This window comes from Neoarthrinium moseri (assembly GCF_022829205.1).
Source record: "Neoarthrinium moseri strain CBS 164.80 chromosome Unknown scaffold86_Wmoseri_CBS_16480, whole genome shotgun sequence".
NCBI classification, from domain to species: domain Eukaryota; kingdom Fungi; phylum Ascomycota; class Sordariomycetes; order Amphisphaeriales; family Apiosporaceae; genus Neoarthrinium; species Neoarthrinium moseri.
The window spans coordinates 5,257-22,910 of NW_026055200.1; the positions used below are offsets into that span (position 1 = coordinate 5,257).

Below are 17,654 nucleotides of genomic sequence, written 5' to 3' on the forward strand. Positions count from 1 at the left end.
GTTAAATATTTAAAAATCGGATACTTATATATATATTAAAAAAGGACTTTTTCCCCGTTTTTTATAAAACGTTTTTTTAAATATTACGGTAAGTTTTTAAAAAGTAAGATTTATATTATATAATTTAAATTCCGTAATTATATAATTTTATATAAAATTATATATATTAACATTATTAAAAAATTTATAAAAATATTTCTTTAATTTAAATACGTAAAAAACAAAGTTATTACGTATTAAAACAATTTAATAACGTTTATTTTTATTAATATTAATTCGTTTATAAAAAAAGTAAAAAAAAAAAATATTTAAATTTATAATATTTAAAAATATAATAATTATATTTTTAAAAAAAGTTAATTAAAATTAAAAATAACATTAATAAATTAATAAAAAGTAAATTTGAAAAATGATTTTTTTATTATAAAAAGTAATTAAAATTTATAAACCGAAAAAAACGTAATAAATAAATAAATAAATAACGTATAAATAACGTTATAATATTTATAATTAATTTAAATATAATATATATATATATAATAAAAATAAAATCGTTTAAAAAAATTATTATAATATTATAAATAATATTAAAATTATATTACAAATTTTATATTATAAGAAATTAAATATTAAGAAAATTATAATTATAACGTTTATTATTTAAAAATAAAATAAATTACTTTATATTTTTATTATAATAATTATTTATATTAATTAACCCGTAATAAAAATAATATATTATATTAATTAACGTAAGTTATTTATTTAATAAATTTAAAAATACGGATTTTATAATTATTTTATTTTAAAATAATTAAATATAAAAAAATTAATTTTTATTTTATAATTTAAAATATTATTCTTTAAAATTTAAATTTTTAAAATTTTAATTCGCCGTTTTTTATAATTTTAATTTAAACTTTTAATAATTTAAATATATAAAAATGAAAAATTAAAATAATAATATATATAAAAGTAAATTAATAAATTAAAATTTTTAAATACATTAATAATTATTTATATTATAATAAATTATATTTTTATTTTTATTTAAAAAATATTTTTCGTTATATTTTATTTATATAATTATATTATAAATTATTTAATTAAAATTATATTAAATATAATAAAACAATCGAACATTTTAATTTTTAATTTATTTATATCGTTTATATAAAAGATAGCGAGTAAAGGGATATTTTATTAATAATAAAGGGGGGTATGTTTTATATTTAATTTAGTTAAAAGAGGCGCCAACCTGACTGTCATGGCCATCCGGCGTTTAGCTTTGCTCCGCTACATCATTTACCAGACGTTCTACTATCGCATCAACGAGCTTGATTCCCAGGGATTGAGTGGCTCGAACGTGTGTGCGACAGGAGCTCGTGCCTTGTTATAGTGAGTTGGGTCGAACATGGCCGCTACAGCGGCAACTGCTGCGTCTGCGAATTAATTGACACCTGGAGAAACTAGAGCCACGAGCAAGGCGATTCTACCAGGGTGTAGTTAGGCCCATGCATGCGCCACAGCAGCCTCCCCGCGGTAGGATTGTCAGACTGCAACCCCAAGTGCTTCAATATAATGCACCACCTCGTATCTGGCCTTGGCGTTAGCTGAAGCAACAAGCTCCCAGCAATATAAAGAAGCCTGTGCAAAGCGCTAGTGTTAATGACCCCTACCGGCGAATCTAGCGGCTCAGAACTTCAGAACAACTCGATTCTGAGAACTTGTACCATGTTTCTCCCTCTGCTGCTCCTGCTTGCGCCAGCTGCTGCTGGGTGTCAGATTCCAGGCGATACTCTACCCAACAACATCTCCGAGCAATTTTCGATTCAACTCCAGAATGTATCCTATCCCGAAGTCCACAACCACTTCTTGAACCTTTGGGACTGGGGCGGCGGGGACCAGCATCTATTTGTGAGCCCCGCAGGCAACTCGACGAGTGAACTTACGCTGTTAGACGGTGTGATCACGCTACCATGGGATCCGATCAGGCGCGCAGTAATTAACGGGGAGTACGAGGTCAAGGATAATACCACTAAGATGTTCATGACCGAGCGTGGCGATCCACGTGCCATTTTTGATGTCGTTTACGGATGCAACCCGGATACAGATGCTTTGCAGACGGAACTGCACATCAAGTCTCGCGGTGACCTGGAGGCCGGAGGGAACATGGGCGTCAGACCGTTTAATGGAGCGCATGATTTTCGATGGAGGCCCTCGGGGACGTCAAGTGAGTATCATTGTGGAATCCCGTCCCTTCAGCTGGACACTGTGCTAACGTATGACGTAGTTGTTGACCAGGATCGTCCATGGATCCAAGTAACACTGGTAGTACGACACCTTACATAAGCTGATATCGTACAATATAAGCGAACAAGCTGCCCTCATTATCAAGTATCGCCTTCGGAGGACCTCTGCTAGCCATGGTGGGTCTAGGAATGGTTAACTATAAAAGGTTATATGTGCTACTTTGGTGAAAGGGGGGAAATATGGCTGAAAGAAGGCGGCTTCACACTAGTTGCATTGGCCTGGATAGGACCTGAAATGTTTATCGCAAACCGGCTATGAACTTCCAAACTTGCAGTTCGTCAAGTTTACCGTCGACGAGTGCTACGTGTAGCAATGTATCTTTGCGACATTTACACAGACCACACATAAGTCTTGATCACGACTGAAAGCGTGTAAATGTGGTGAGAGCATCCCGTCTCGGCTTAGAAATGTTGAACATTACCTTATTCATAGTAAGGGTAACTCAGAATTGAAATACGGACCATGATTCTCTGGATCGTCCACCCTTTCCACGTAGGATAGACTTGAGGCACGTAGCCGCCGTGAGGCCTCTGGTACACACGTTGAAGGACTCACACGTTGGAGGACTCGAACGTGGTGCTCCGCTATATCCCGCTTAATCTTTGCAAGGTACGTATAATCGAATGCTCCTATGGTGGCTGTATAACATTCTATAAACAACACCGTATTCGAACCGTCCATTACCATAGTTACTAGGCTGTTGAAAGTAAAGAACCCATGTCGGTCGACGGCACCCAAATGGCAGCTTTCGACAGTCAACGCCGTCCTGGTCGAAGCATTTCAATACTCCATCATAGTTCTTAACATGTGGGCCTTTATGGGACATTAGCTATCACACATAGTGCGCAGTCTTGTGACTTACTCACTTCGACGCAAGTGCCGACGAGATTTAGGGTCATGTTCGGACGCTCACAGTAGAGCCCACAGTCTTGGAAGCTGCGATCTTGGCATCTAGCAAGCCCGTGACCCCAGTCGTGTGGCTGAAGCAAACCGTGGTCATCGACGGCGTAGCATCTGCTTTATTCAGTTGCAATTAGCATGGAGTCCTTGGCTAGTATGTACTATGGTTATTTGAGAACTTACGCATCGAGGGAGACAGGGGTGCAGCGTGATGTATGCCTGTCGCTCCTTGTACAATGGGCCCTTAAGTACCAGTTATTGTCTTGTGGGTTCCAAATTTCCACTCCATGACAGCTGTGTCTGAAACCATCACCCAGTGCTACAACGATGGGGTCACCGAGGAGAAGGGTGACCACTGCTTCTATTTGAAGGTGCTTTATTTATTTTGGTCAACACCCAATCCGTTTGCAGACGTCGGTGGGACCTGGATGGGCTCGCCGCGTATTGTTCTGCGAATTGCGGATGCCAACATCCCGTGACTGCCCTTGAGACCTGCCGCAGGGGTTTGGCAGTACCGCGGAGAACCAGGCATTATAAGTAATGATGCACGCTGCATGGCAAGTTGATGGTTACTTTGGCCAATGCTAATGGAGTTAATCTTTACCCTTAAACTAACTATTCCACTTGATTGCGTTGCCCAACAAAACTTCACCCAATTTGGAATTAAGCTCAGCTGCTTCATGCTCAGTTAACCTCCCCAGTCTCAAGGGTTGGATATCTATAAATTCTAAAACATCTATAATTGTTCTCTGCTTTATCTCTCGCCCAGGAGCGGACCAACTTTGAAAGGTTCTACTCTCGGCCAACTTACCGTTGGGGGCAACTCATTTTGGGTCCAATGGATGGTAGCATGTCGTAACCAATGCGCATAGGTCCCAGGCCTGTCGTCCGATCCCTCATTCTTCCTCCACAGGGAGCTTAATGTGTCTCCCCTCACTCGCAGGATCAAGCCGGTGGCCAGTTTGAACCCGAAGCTCCTCGTAAGGCATCCTTCCACTATTTCTCTGGCCTTTTTCTGCCCCTCGTTTTCCACATCGTCCTTTCCTGGCAGAGACAGCGACATAAGATCGTATGCTAACGTCCCGTCCCACCTTGTGAACTCATTGATGAGTTGGGCACCCATGAACTCTACGGCGTACACGTGCTCCTGCACATACTGAGGCCCATTCCAACCATCCTGGGGGTCAACAATCCCCATAGCCATTGTCAAAGCCTGCACCTGGATGATGTAATCTGTTAACATAACGGTAACCTCCTCGGGTCCATACGTCCGTCCATTCTCTGTGAATGACCCGCTATATTCGAACAAGGGTACACCCTTAAGCAGCGGACTGGCATGCATGCCGTCAGTGCTTGTCTTGCCGCCATCCTCGTCCCAGAGAGCAAGGAACAGCTTGTGGCTCCTCAAAAATAAAGGGTTATCCCGCCTCGAGCAGAGGAGGTAGTTAGTCAACTTCATCTCTTCTGGGTCGCCACCGCTATACGAAAGGACCTCGTACGGGCTGTTGGGATTTCCGACGGTCTCGTGCCACATGCGATTTAGATCCCCAATCTGCATCATTCCAACATCGGCGTAGACTCCGCCGTATTTAAGAAGTAATGGAAAGCGCACCAGATCCGATGTGTGTTGTGGTGCGTAATCCCCACCAATCGTACCGTCGACGAAAGCTCGTGGAAAGGTCTCCGGGTCTGTGATATCGAGGAAGTTTGCAACGTTGAGAGGTGAGCCTGGTCTCCTATCTAGCACGCGGACCACCCAGCCCACGCGCGAAAGTCTTCGGTGCCAGGCCCGAATGTTGCGTTGGCAATACAGATACATGTTCTCGAACCCAGAGTGCCAGAAGAACCAAACGTTTCTCTCGTCGGTCACGGGGCTTGGGTTCAAAAGGTCTTGGTCCACCTCCGAGTCTGGGCGGAGGTCAAGAAGGTGAGGGGGGATGGCATGCATCCCTGGCGGTAGGTGGTAATCCATTTCGCGTGGTTGGCTATAGGTTGTGTTTGGCAATACAGGTCGCATATGCTGTGGGATGTAAAAGCCAAATGCAGGTAATGTCTGAAGGGAGCTTCAGATTGCTGATGAACGGTTGCTGCTCAGTCGATGCTGAGAATTCAGGTGATCCTGGTTGGAGTCAAAGCTCCTTTATACACATACAGCCTGTTCGTCAAAAAGGCTCAGCCGCTAGGCTCAGTATGCCCCTGAAGCGCACTAAGCCCGACGGTGGAACAAGACAACCAATGGGAAGCGATTGTCATTATGAATCATTGCCATTCATCCACGCTAGTGCCAGCACAGCATAGTCAGATGCAAGGGCCGTATCTGATGCTGCAGATAAGCATCCATTGGCAGGAAAGCCAGGATGTTCATGTCACAACATATCCGGTACTTGGTCTTATTTTCACAGGAAATTCGTGGTTTACATAGCGTAGTTTTTAGGCCCTCAAATCGTTTGTCGCCTCCCAACTACGAAACCAGGCAACGAAGCAGAGGCTTATAAACAGGAGGGGAAGCTTGAGAGAGGTACCCGCGTGTTGAGCGATTCGCATTGCATCCCTTTGGTGCGTTTGTGACAGCGTTATATCATTATGCTGCTAAAAACCATCGAACAGTGCGAAATGAGCCTTTCCTTCGTCCTATGTCGAGACAAGTATCAAGATGGAAGCGACATTTGATTTCCAGTGCCCTCAGTGCAAGTTGCTCACTTGGAGGTTGGCGTCATTGTCTGGACTTGATGTCAATGAGCACCGCGTCAGCGTCATTGCGCCTTGCCTACCCCCAAATCCAAGAAGACAACGTCTGTACTGACCCGAGAGGTGTCTACTGATACTAACGTAGTTACAAACTAAAAAAGTTTCGTGATAACACACCTCTCTGTGACTGTTGGTGGATTGCTGCGGTGGATTAAGTCCAAGAATTACAAATATGAGGGCCAGTGTGCATTTACTAGACACATCACAGCCATGGAGCAACTGAGGAGCGGTCTAATGGTGTCATTTCTTACATTTTACATCCTGGCAAGTGACTGTTATCTATGTACGTTAGTTCTTTCTGTCTCACAGTGTGGCCTGCCCCTAGTCCCACAACTACACTTTCTATTATTTGGTACCGTAAAGAGCGGAAGACCCTGTTAAAAACCGCCTATCAACGACCTACTAGTGAAAAATTCAATCAATCTGACTTCGATTCAAAATACAAGAAAAGCGGACATCATGATGTCCAGTGACTTCCTGCTTTGGCCATTCTGGCTTTCGCTAAACCCAAGTTACGAATACTTCACCACACTTTGGAAGACTATGTCAAAATTCTGACCAGTTACATTCTCTCCCCGCTCAGCCTCGCGGATCAACAGGTACGGGGAAGACGACCACCAGCCGCCGGCTTCCCAGATGGGAAACGTCCAATGCAACACTGGCTTCGGTACCAGCGTGAGTACGTGCGCAATCGACCTGGGCATCAATGAGCTCAGAAACCGCGATTGAAACCAGGACTTTGTCCTGGGGCCCGGGCGAGGGTGAGTTGCTCCAATGCCCTCACAACGCCGGTATCCAGTAAGTCTGGCCGGAATAGCATATCCCAAAAAGATATAAGTATTCGAGTGTTCTCACGTGGTGCAACAGGAACGACCACTGCGCCAGTTTGAAGTGCCGAGATTTCGCAGCACATGCGGGAATGGTCCGCGACCACTGCTCGTTCAGTGACTGACTGGACAGTAGCACAGCCATATGGGGCACCGATTTTGACATGCAGAGATTTGAGGCTTCATTTGGCAAGAGCTTGTGCTCAAGAGGCGGACGTGGCTGGTGAGATCAACACGGTAAACATGCGCATCAGCCTCGAGCGTTCCACACCTGATGCAGTGGCATCTAACATTTTAGCCAGCATGAGTCTGATACCCCGAGAACAATGTGACTCGCATTACCTGCCATGCCACTTTGCAACTCTGTGTTTCTCGGCGGGGAGACTACCGTAATCGTATGAGCCCGTGGTCCGGGGAGGGAAAGAAAGAACAAAAAGAGACGAGAAGGCATGCCCTGCCACCCCCAGTGTAGTAAAGGCGACTATTGGCATATTCGCAAAGGGAATCACACTCATGGCAGATGGGCGTAGAAGTACCAATCTCTCCCTGGAAATGTTTCAGTGAATTGGGGTTGGTCGAAGAATAACTCTTGGAAGCAATCTCCAACCTCGGCCAATGAACCCCTCCAATACTAGCCAGAGGTGCATAAGCGAACCCCAAATCCATTCCCTATCCGGGAGAATTGATCCGCTGCTATTGCTTGGATCGCCTCTTCTGTACCAGATTCCTGGGTGACACACCATGCCCGTCTCCAAACGCTGGTTCGTTCGATAGATCACTATCGACGGAAAACAGGTTTTCCCAGCGGTGACCCCCTTCAGCCAATCAGCAACCCGATGCGCGGATGCGTTCGTCAGGTGTTCCCCGGCTACTCGTGGGCCATATGCAAGTCACCCCGTCATTTCAAGTTATCTACCTATTTAGGTAGATCATTAAAGGGTCGACGGAACGAGTGGCGGGCGCACCGCCGTCAGTTGCAATCCTTGGTACCTGCGTATCGTTCCACAACTCCCACCCTTTGTTTTCCTCTTCTCTGCAACTTGCTCCACTCTGAGCAGTCCGAACACTGCTGACTCAAGTATACAACCGCGAATACTGCGCTCGAGCATCGGAGGAACATCTGTCGCTACGTATCATGCATAGGTAGCATCAACCAACATGACGTCGCCGCGCACTTTGCTCGGGCCGCTAACCACGACATGGACGGCGCCGGCAGTATGCTCGTACTATATGGCGCTGGGCTGCTCTACCTGCAACACCGGTTGGCAAGGCCAAACCTGCAACTCAGCCAGCAATGCACACGACTGGACCGATTGCTGGCCACCGCGCGCAAGTTCTATGATGGACCCTGGCGTCATGATGGGCTGGGGCTTTTACTCGCCTGGCATCGCTTGTCCAGAGGGCTACACGACTGCTGCGATGGCGACAGAAGGCGGGTCGACTGGTTGGGGTCTCGAGTACGAGCTCACGCAGGGGGAGACGGCGGCCGCTTGTTGCCCGACGTATGTAACTAATCACCGCTCGGGGAAGGTGGAAGACACGCAGATGTACCATCTGGTCCAAGAAAGCTGACCATGCAGATAGTGGGTTCACCCCATCTTCAATAACCGCTGCTGGGACTTACGCGGCTACGTGTTTGAACGTCGCGACGACGTCTACTTTCTCGACCGTAGCCTGCAGGTCAGGTCAATTTCAGGACTTCTCTCGCATCGAGATACCGAACGGCGACATCAAGACTTTCACAGTCTTTGCGCCGCTGATTCAACTGAACTTCCAGTCCTCTGATCTCCCGGCCACGTCCTCGGCGGCAGAAACAGCGGGAGGTGGCGGGGGAGCAAGCCCTAGCTCGACTGGTCAATCCCTTCCATCCATAACAGGAATGTCAGGGTCTTCGACTGCGTCAGATCCTGTGGCATCCCTGATTCCTTCCTCCCTCAGAACTTCTGCGACAGCCTTGGGGTCATCGGGACACAGGGACGATAACAAGGTCGACGACGAAGATCATGGCGGCCTGGCGACCGGCGCCAAGATCGGAATCGGCGTTGGGGTTGGCGTGGGGGCGTTTCTTCTCATAGTAATAGCGTTTTTGATATGGCGATCAAGACGGAAGGCTAAGAAAGTCGGTGCAGAAGACGAGAAAGGCGCAGGGGGTTTTGGTGGAGGAATAGGGGGGCTGGGAAGAAAGAAGTCCAAACGTGCTGAGCTTGCTGGTAATGAGGTGTTGGAGATGGAGGGCAACAAGACTCAGGAACTACCCGCGACGGCATTGTCCGTGGGTGAGCCTCGACAACCAGCTGCGATATTCGAACTGGAGGCCAGCACCCCCCTATCATCGAGGCTACATACTCCGACCTCGCGGGCAAATCATGCAGTTGTCAGTCCAGCGACACCGACGCCACCGGACAATAACTTGGTCAGCCCGATTACCCCGACACGGGCGAGCTATGAGGACCATGGAAATAGCCGAGAAACGAGGCTGAGAAACGAGGCTGCGATACATGGTTAAAAATCCCACGGTCTCGACCAATGTAGTTTGAATTTCTTACATTTGCTACTTTTGCATAAGAGCATGGCAGTCGTGAGCAGGAACGATCAGAGCCCAGGAGGGTTGCCTGCAAAGTGATAGAATTGATGACCCCGATTGTAAATCAATATTCTTGACGCTATGTTCTACTCTGCCAATGGCCATTGCTACTATGGTCCAGGTGGAGGAAACCCAGCGAGCTTCCGCCTGGGGTATATAGTCACTTGATTGGTTGATCCAGACACTGAATCATCATCCATGCTAAAAAGCCTGAGCGGGCTATTTGTATGTATGCGTTATTTTCCTTGCCAGCTATACATACATACATACGTCCGTACGTGTTTTACGTAGGGCGAGAAATGGCGGTAAGTATTGTCCCATGATAGTAAGTTGAAACAATACCTTCCCTTGTCTCCAGTGCCGAGTCGAATGTTCTTGAATCTCCTTTTAGTAATTTCATAGACACAGCCGGTAGATTTACGGATTCTTGCATGGAATAGACCCAAGAGAATGTGATGCATGTGGGCAAATAGTACAATAGCACATGCTGGACATGGTTCGGTTGACGAGGGCTGGTAGGCGAATTGCTTTGGAAATCCAACGGCGAACGCACATCCTCGCTTATAATTTCAATCAATCACTGTTTTTGAATATCTACTTGAAGGCCGATGTGAATCAGAAGGTGTTCTGTTTCATACTATCAGAGGGGGTTGACGGGCTGCTGCTCGTGAATACGTTGGATTATCGGCGCGATAAGTAGTAATTTATTTGAGCTGCATATCACGGGCTGTAGTTTCCATTCAACTTCAAGAAAACCAGGGCAGGAAAAAGATTAGTATGAAATCGAATGCTCCTGGGCAGTGTGACCACCGCTTATTGTTACGCGCCGTCTTCAGAAAACCGATACGCCGCCATTCAAGTGAATCGCCAGAGGGCCGACCTTTTGCAGGGTTGTAATTATAAACCCAGGACATTAACCCTGAAATCCTGAAGCTTCGGAAGTGGATGTTCTCGCAATTTCTTTACATCCCAGCTGGTGGACGATCCCAGAATGGCACTCCGCTGTGCGATGCGCATATTCCCGCTTTGGCAGCCCAACCCAGAGCCTACCTACCAACGGGAAAGCCCCTGGGAGGACCGAGGAGAGCAATACAAGCTAGTCAACGCCGTGACACGCCTATCTGACAGGGTGCCACCTCTCCGCACTCGCTTCCTCGTTTACCTCCTTGATGCATTATGGCGTAAAACAAGGCACCTCTACATCATGTTCGAAGGCGTCGCGACGAGCAAGAGCCTCTCCGAGCTATCATTCACTATACCAGGACAACATACAAGCAGGAAATAAACATGCAAGATTTCACCATTGGTGTACGAGGTTCAGCGTCCGGACAAAGGCCGATGAGGCTAGACGAGTGAAGCCGGGACCAGTTCTCGGAGCTCATGTTAGAAGCCAGGCGAGTGCAATGCTTCCCGGAAGTGTTCGCCGTCATGCCGGATATGGATCTAGGTGTGGGAAAGACGCCAGATGTGTGGGTAGCGAGAGTGTATGAGGTTGATGAGAACGGAACAGAAATTGCTCGTGCAGGCTGGCGGATCTGATAATCGGAATTAGAGCAGTATACTGAAAAACATCCAACGCCTGACATGTGAGCACGGCGATCCCCACGAACCATGCAACATCTTATGCGACGGTTGACTCGTCTCAACTTGCATGACGGGGACTAAGCCAGCGGAAGCATCCCCCAGGTTGAAACAATGGCCCGTACATCCTTCGAGTTGCTTCTAGTGCGAGCGTATGTAAGGATACCCCTAGTGCCGTCAGTAAGCATGATTCCAGAATGCCATGCATATACAAGTCGAGCGGGCAGCCGGGACTTCCGGCAGGATGTTGCAAACGAATGACAACAGTGCACGCATCCCTCCCAAATATAAATAGGCACAAACAACCCATCCCTTGCACCGATGCCCCTGGGAGTTGACCTTAAAGTGTGGCGCCACTAGTCAACCGGCGGCCGTCTGGCTACTGCACGTCACCCTGCTTAGCCAGATCCCCTTTTCTTATTTGCTGCATCGCTGGCTAGCTCGTTGTAGCGTGGTATGAAGTCTCCGAGTCAGCGTAATTAAGACGAACACGCGCCGTTAGTTTCAACAGCTGCTCGGTGGGGGTCTCCATCCGGTGGAGTCAGATAAGGGGGGAAACAACGACGCGCAATCCGACCAGTCGTACGAGAAGGATAGCGAGTATATTATCGTTTCCGTTCCGCTCCTGTTGTTTCCGACTTCTCTTTCTGGACATTCACATCCTGTGTCTCGCAGACGAAGCAACATCAAACAAACACAGTCATTCCTTTACAACACACACTCCTTTCCATCTTCCTTCATTCGTTGGACTACGGCCGAGTGCAGGCAACACTTGTTTCTATCTCTTTTCTTCTACCACACACTCCTTGACTTCACAGTTTCGGTCGATACAGCAGCTAGCCCTGCCCTACGAGCCCACACTCGCGATTCACATGTAAACAGGTGTAGCCCTCCAGAGATACAGAGACAGCTTTTACCATCTACCCAAAAATGCCTACCCGCCCTTCAGCCAAGCGTATCCTCTCAGGTCCTCAGCCAATGACGCCCATAAACGCACCAGGAAATGGGCAGGCTTCACACCAGGGACAGACGTCGCGACCTCGCTCCCGATCACCGATGCCGGGTGGACGGGTACCGGCTCCCAAGTCGTCCTAAACGACAAGGTGGAGCCTGGCCTGTGGTGCTAGCCTGGCGCTGTCTTCCCGCAACTGGAGAATTTCATTACTTCGGCGGCGATCCCTCCTAGGCGATGACGGAATCCTCGCGTAGACATGCCCCTCGCCGGCCTTCTCGGACCCAGAGCCATTAATGTCTCGGATGGAAACCGAGATGATCTACCCTTCTGGTGACCTTACAACCCAAGCTGTGAAACATGGAGCAGGCGCGCCTTGAGACAAAAGAAAAGAGAAAAAGCGAAACTGACGACTACGAAGTGCTCGGGGTCACAGTTGTATATTTAGAAATGTTATGCTGGAGAAATTCTCCCGTCCCCACGGAGTTTGCGGTTCTGAATTTATTGGGGTCTATGGTCGGCGTTGTCGAACGTTTTTTTGAATGTCGTTCTGGGAGTGTTAAGTAGGATCTAGTCAAATTGACTCGGAACTTGTCTATGATATATATGGTGTCCGTCACGGTGTAGAACAGTCGCTGAACAAGTGATGCAACGCTTGGGTACTGCAAATACTAACGTCTAATATCGGCCATTGACAGCTAGATCGTGCTGTGATTTAAATAGAGTGACGTGAACCCCCATCGAAACACGGATAGACAAGTGTAGAAGCCATGATTGAGAGAAGTTCAGAACACGCGGGAGTGGCACAAACTGCATTGAGAGATTGTTTATATTAGGAGCCGGCCACAAGTCGAGTAACTTAACCATTACTTGTATAAGTATTCAGCCTTTCTGAACCGACAGCATGAAACGCATTGAGGACTCACGGATAGCCCATGGCAGCCTTTCCGATGCGCTCGCTGCCTCCGTGACATCCCCAGGTCACCCGCGTACAAGCCGTCAGGCAGCCGCTTCCTACGTTCGCTTGAACCCACACGGAGTTCTGCCAATACACGACGGCAACGGACCATTGGAGATTATGGTATACATTTGCAGACCGAGGGATCAATACCATCTCCACACCACGAATCTGTCCGAACCAACGCAAGTGCTACAATTGCAGCCGCCACTCCCGCTCGTTTCCAATGCTTCAAGTGGAAGACGCAGTCAGCCTGGATTTCCGTGCGCCGAGACAGTAGACACCTTTCTCCTTGTGACCTCGCCATCATTCCAGACCCCCCTTGCCACGTTACTGAGATCTGTTGTACGCACCGTGTTCCGCCGATACTGCCTCTCTGTCGAACCCAACGAGGTCCAAATGAGCCTATGCCCAGTAGATGGGAGTGGCCTGGCAGGCACAGCGGTTGAGCTGAGCAGCATGAACGAGATACAGTTTCGGGACCTTCTGAGGTCGATGAACAATCGCCAGCAAGGCGGCAAAGTTTTTGTGCTCATACCCGAGAGAGAGGAAGAGGAGGTATCAGGAAGAAGGGAACTCGACCCTGACGCCGAACATGAAATTCCAGACGTTGAGCAAAACCGATGAGACGTCATCGAAGAAAATGAGCTGGACTTCGAGGTGGAAGAATAAATAGTGTCAAGATGCCTGACTAGTGGTTCTGACTACGAACGAAATGGGCACCAAAAAGTACCAGATCCCCGCGAGAGTGAGGTAGGGAAGAATGGTCCAGTGACCGGCAGCTCAACATTATAAGCAGACCATGACCCAGAGAGCAATGACAGGCGATTTTCAACAGCCTGCGTCGATTATCCTGTACGGGGAGCGCGGAGAGTAGAAGAATGCAACTGCCACAGATGTAGTGGTAGACGATATACATGGCACGACGACAAGGAAGGAATCTTTCACAGCAGCGAGATGGACGATGAATAACGGAACCTTTTCTTGGTAGACGCGTAAAAAGGGGTATGCACAGCCGTAGACCAACCGCCCAAACCAGAACCGGGCCATGTAGCAATTTTGCATCGCCGCGACCCCTTTTCAAGATCCCTTTCGCCACAACAGCCCCGATGCATAGGTACTAGGATGACACACAAACCTAATGGAATGAACCCCAATAACGCCGTTTGCCCTTCAAGTAAGTATCGTACAATGGGGAATATGACCAATGCCCCTGTATTACGCCGCCGTGACTCGCCCCTTTACATCCAAACCCACGCTAAATGTACGACAATTCCTATTCATAACAAGCCGAGTCGGCCTTGCTTCACGGCTCCGCGCACACGAGCGACCTAGATGCTCGTAGAGACGCATGTTGATAGGATATATAGTAAGTGGCGCCAGAACCCGAGACGGGCTGGCTTGCACTATGTGCAAAGTAGCCTCAGACTTGGACACCCATGAGATCAGCCACTGCGTCGCCAAGTTTGGTAGATCCGTGATTGGATCGAGCCATGGATGTATGGATGTACCCTGACTGCGTCGAAGCATCTTACGCGCCGGTTTTGACGCGTTTCTGCATACGGGGAGTCGATGGCTTGCCTTTCCCAATACCATTGACCTGTTGACCCCCGGCCATGCTAGCGGGAGTCCCAGCATTGCTCTCGTCCTCAGTCTTGACGCCTGATGGTCTTCGACGCTTGTTGCTGGCAGGACTGGTGTTCGCACTAGGACCGCTCGAGCTTGTGCCCTGCTGGCTTTGTTGAAGGGCCATACCGGGCGCCTGCATATGACCAGGTGCAGGGCTTCCCATGTGAGGCGACCCTGGTAGTTGGTGGTGCGCAGCCGCTGGTGAAGCACCCAGTGGGAACTGGCTGAAGCTTGGTGTTCGTGGGTTACCTCCCATGCTGCCCGGCTGCTGACCATTGATGGCGGGCTGCGGCCCGCCGTTTGTGATATTCTGGTTGACGTATTGATCGAGAGCCTGGTATGGCGAATATTGCGGGTTCTGAAGTGAGTAGCCCATGAGAGGCTGAAGGAGGTTCATGACCTCGACCATCTCGAGGAAACCGAACACGGATTGTGGGACTCCCATATTTGTCTTGACGGCGGAGTGGGGGATGTCGATCTCGGGGGGAGCTGTCGGGGGTGACTTAAATTGCTTCGTTTTACCCTTTTTACTCATTTCGGGGGACTGCTTCGGGTCACCGTTGAGCTTGGTCCATTCCTTTACCCAGTTGTGGTTGGGGAGGGCGGCGTTGATAACCATCGATCGGGAAATAAACTCGTCCTGAGACATAGTCATGAACTCCAGCATGGTGAGTTTCTGATTGGGATCGAAGATAGCCTGAAGGCGGCCGTTGTTAATCACGCGAGTCGTGTCGCCAAACGAATATATAATGCTGGACTTGTGGTCCTCGATGAAATGAGAACCGTCAGGCAGAGATTTGTCAACGATGCCATGACCAAGGAGCAGCTGCATACGCGTGACTCCGCCCTTGAAATGTTGTTGGAAGTATCGTGGCAAAGCCGAAGCTGCAATCTCGTAGGCTTTGTCCACCGGCTCGTGCGGGGTCGTCGAGTCAACCAGACCGAAGCGGAAAGACCCGGCCGGTGAAAAGAACTGGTTCACGAAGAATTGCCACTGCATGTCGTCCTCTCCGTTGGCGTTCTGAGAGCAAAAGTTAGTACTGAGACGCAAAGTACGACATGTGTGGGCAAACAAACCGAAAAGCCACTCAAATGCTCGCCGAACGACACGAGCTTCAGTATACATTGACCCTTCAAGTTGCCCTCAGCCTTCTGCATCTGCTGTTGTTGCATCTGCTGCTGGATATTCTTCATCTGGGCGGCCTGCAGCAGCTGCAGATTACTGGGCTGTTGGGGTTGCTGAGCTTGCTGCGGGTTTGGCTGCTGTCCGGGCTGCGCCTGGCCTTGCGCTGCCGGTTGATTCGGCTGGGCAGGATTAGGCTGCTGGGCGGGTGGCTGGCTCGGTTGACCTCCGGCTGGCGTAGGAGTCTGTTGTGGTGGTTGTGTTGTGGGTTGCGGTTGTGGAGCACCTTGTGGTGGAGGTTGAGGTGCTGGCTGCCCCTGAGGCTGCGGTTGGCTCTGCTGTGCTGCAGCAGCTTGTTGCTGTTGTTGCTGCTGCTGCTGAGCTTGTTGTTGTTGTTGTTGTTGCTGTTGCTGCTGCTGAGCTTGTTGTTGCTGAGCATGTTGCTGCTGCTGCTGCTGTTGCTGGGCCTGTTGCTGCTGCTGCTGCTGCTGCTGCTGTTGCTGCTGCTGCTGTTGCTGCTGCTGATTTGCTGCCTGCTGAGCTTGTTGCTGCTGAGCCATGGCGGCCATAACCTGGGCATTGGAGTGCATCATGTGCTGCTGCTGAGGATTCATCTGCGGATGTCCGGGCTGGTTCCCATGCTGCATTTGGTGTTGCTGCTGTTGCTGCTGCTGCTGCTGTATGAGCTGCTGCATCATCTGTCAGGTTGTCAGCAGAATGTTCACGCGACCTTCACGGTCCTATGGACTTACAGCCTGCTGGTGGGCATGGTTCTGAGGGTGTTGTCCCTGTTGCGCTAGCTGCGCCTGCTGCTGGAGGTGAGGAGGTAGATTCACGCGCTGCATGGCGTTCATGCCGTTCCTCATGGCGGCAAATTGCTGAGCCGTCAGCTGAGGCATCTGGCCCATGGGTTGGCCCATCTGCATGCCGTTGGCCATGTTGCCATACATGCCCTGGGCCATTATCTGTTGCTGCCTCTGCTGGGCAGCCAACATCTGCTGCTGCCGGATCTGCGCAGCTACGGCGGGATTGCTAGCTGCCACTGGGGAGCGATGGTTAATTCGTCGTGCTCGTGTTGCGGAGGGCAGGGTTTCACTACTCACTAGCTTGCATCTGGGCGTGTTGCTGCTGCTGCTGGAACATCTGGGGGTTGAGATGCTGCATGGCCTGGGCGTGAGGGCCTCCGGGATGCATGCCGCCGGCCATGAAGGCGGCGGGGTTGGGCTGCCCGCCGGGCGCAGACACCATGTGGCCGGCCATCTGCGGAGGCATGCCCGGCTGGGCTCCTGGCTGGCTCGGGTTGTGAGCCATACCGGGGGCCATGGGATGGCCGGGGTGAGCAACCTGAGCCATGCCTGGGTGAAAACCAGGTCCGCCAGGCATACTCGTCATCATGACTGATTGTCTCTCGTCGATGATCCACCCTCGTGGATATCGACGCCCAAACCCCCCTGCGCTATTTCATGCACTGGAATGATGCGATCGCCCCTCGGGTGGGTTGTTTCGCGATTGGGGTGCGAGGCGGCGCGGTGCGACTCGACTGCGACAGGCGTCGGTCCGGCGACACGAAGCACGATACAGTCGCGATCAAGATGCGCGACGGGGAATTTCGACGAGGCCGTTGGGCTTCCGCGTGTTATCGAGATGGCGGTGGTTCGAGGGCACCGACGCGATGCATGAAGATACTCGACGGACGGGGCAGGCCGACCGACTGACGGACAGACAGGAAGGCTCGACTGCCTGACTTGAGGGCTGACGGATCGAGGGATTGCGTGCCTGAGCGATGGACGCGAAAAAGGAAGAAAAAAAAGGCCGATGACACCGCCCCCCCTGATATGCCACGCGGGATGCGGTCGCTGCGAGACAGCGCGGGCAATGCAAGGCGAGGATGCGATGCGACGCGATGCGATGCGTGGCGAGACAGGACAGAGTGATAGAAGCGGTGCGATGCGGTTTGCGATGCGCAAAAACCCGGGCGTTGGCGTGCCGTGCGTGCCTCGTCGCGGCTGGGATAGGATGGGATGGGGATGGGGATGGGC

General features: G+C 49.6%; 5 protein-coding genes across 5 annotated transcripts; 3 read left to right on the forward strand and 2 right to left on the reverse strand.

The window, feature by feature from the left end:
• Window positions 1-1,668: 1,668 nt before the first annotated feature.
• On the forward strand, window positions 1,669-2,352 carry JN550_012424 (uncharacterized protein; the record flags this gene model as incomplete). Its single annotated transcript, XM_049310898.1, has 2 exons — window positions 1,669-2,233; window positions 2,294-2,352. The coding sequence occupies 2 exons, from the start codon at window positions 1,669-1,671 to the stop codon at window positions 2,350-2,352; spliced, it is 624 nt and encodes a 207-aa protein (XP_049165564.1).
• A 1,615-nt stretch (window positions 2,353-3,967) lies between these two features.
• JN550_012425 (uncharacterized protein) lies at window positions 3,968-5,185 on the reverse strand (the record flags this gene model as incomplete). Its single annotated transcript, XM_049310899.1, has 1 exon — window positions 3,968-5,185. One exon carries the CDS (start codon window positions 5,183-5,185, stop codon window positions 3,968-3,970), a length of 1,218 nt encoding a protein of 405 aa, XP_049165565.1.
• Window positions 5,186-7,946: 2,761 nt separating this feature from the next.
• JN550_012426 (uncharacterized protein) lies at window positions 7,947-9,294 on the forward strand (the record flags this gene model as incomplete). The annotated part of the gene is made up of 2 exons (XM_049310900.1): window positions 7,947-8,290; window positions 8,373-9,294. The coding sequence occupies 2 exons, from the start codon at window positions 7,947-7,949 to the stop codon at window positions 9,292-9,294; spliced, it is 1,266 nt and encodes a 421-aa protein (XP_049165566.1).
• A 3,515-nt stretch (window positions 9,295-12,809) lies between these two features.
• On the forward strand, window positions 12,810-13,490 carry JN550_012427 (uncharacterized protein; the record flags this gene model as incomplete). The annotated part of the gene is made up of 1 exon (XM_049310901.1): window positions 12,810-13,490. One exon carries the CDS (start codon window positions 12,810-12,812, stop codon window positions 13,488-13,490), a length of 681 nt encoding a protein of 226 aa, XP_049165567.1.
• Window positions 13,491-14,394: 904 nt separating this feature from the next.
• On the reverse strand, window positions 14,395-17,010 carry JN550_012428 (uncharacterized protein; the record flags this gene model as incomplete). The annotated part of the gene is made up of 4 exons (XM_049310902.1): window positions 14,395-15,513; window positions 15,570-16,313; window positions 16,368-16,657; window positions 16,719-17,010. 4 exons carry the CDS (start codon window positions 17,008-17,010, stop codon window positions 14,395-14,397), a joined length of 2,445 nt encoding a protein of 814 aa, XP_049165568.1.
• Between the last annotated feature and the right edge of the window lie 644 nt (window positions 17,011-17,654).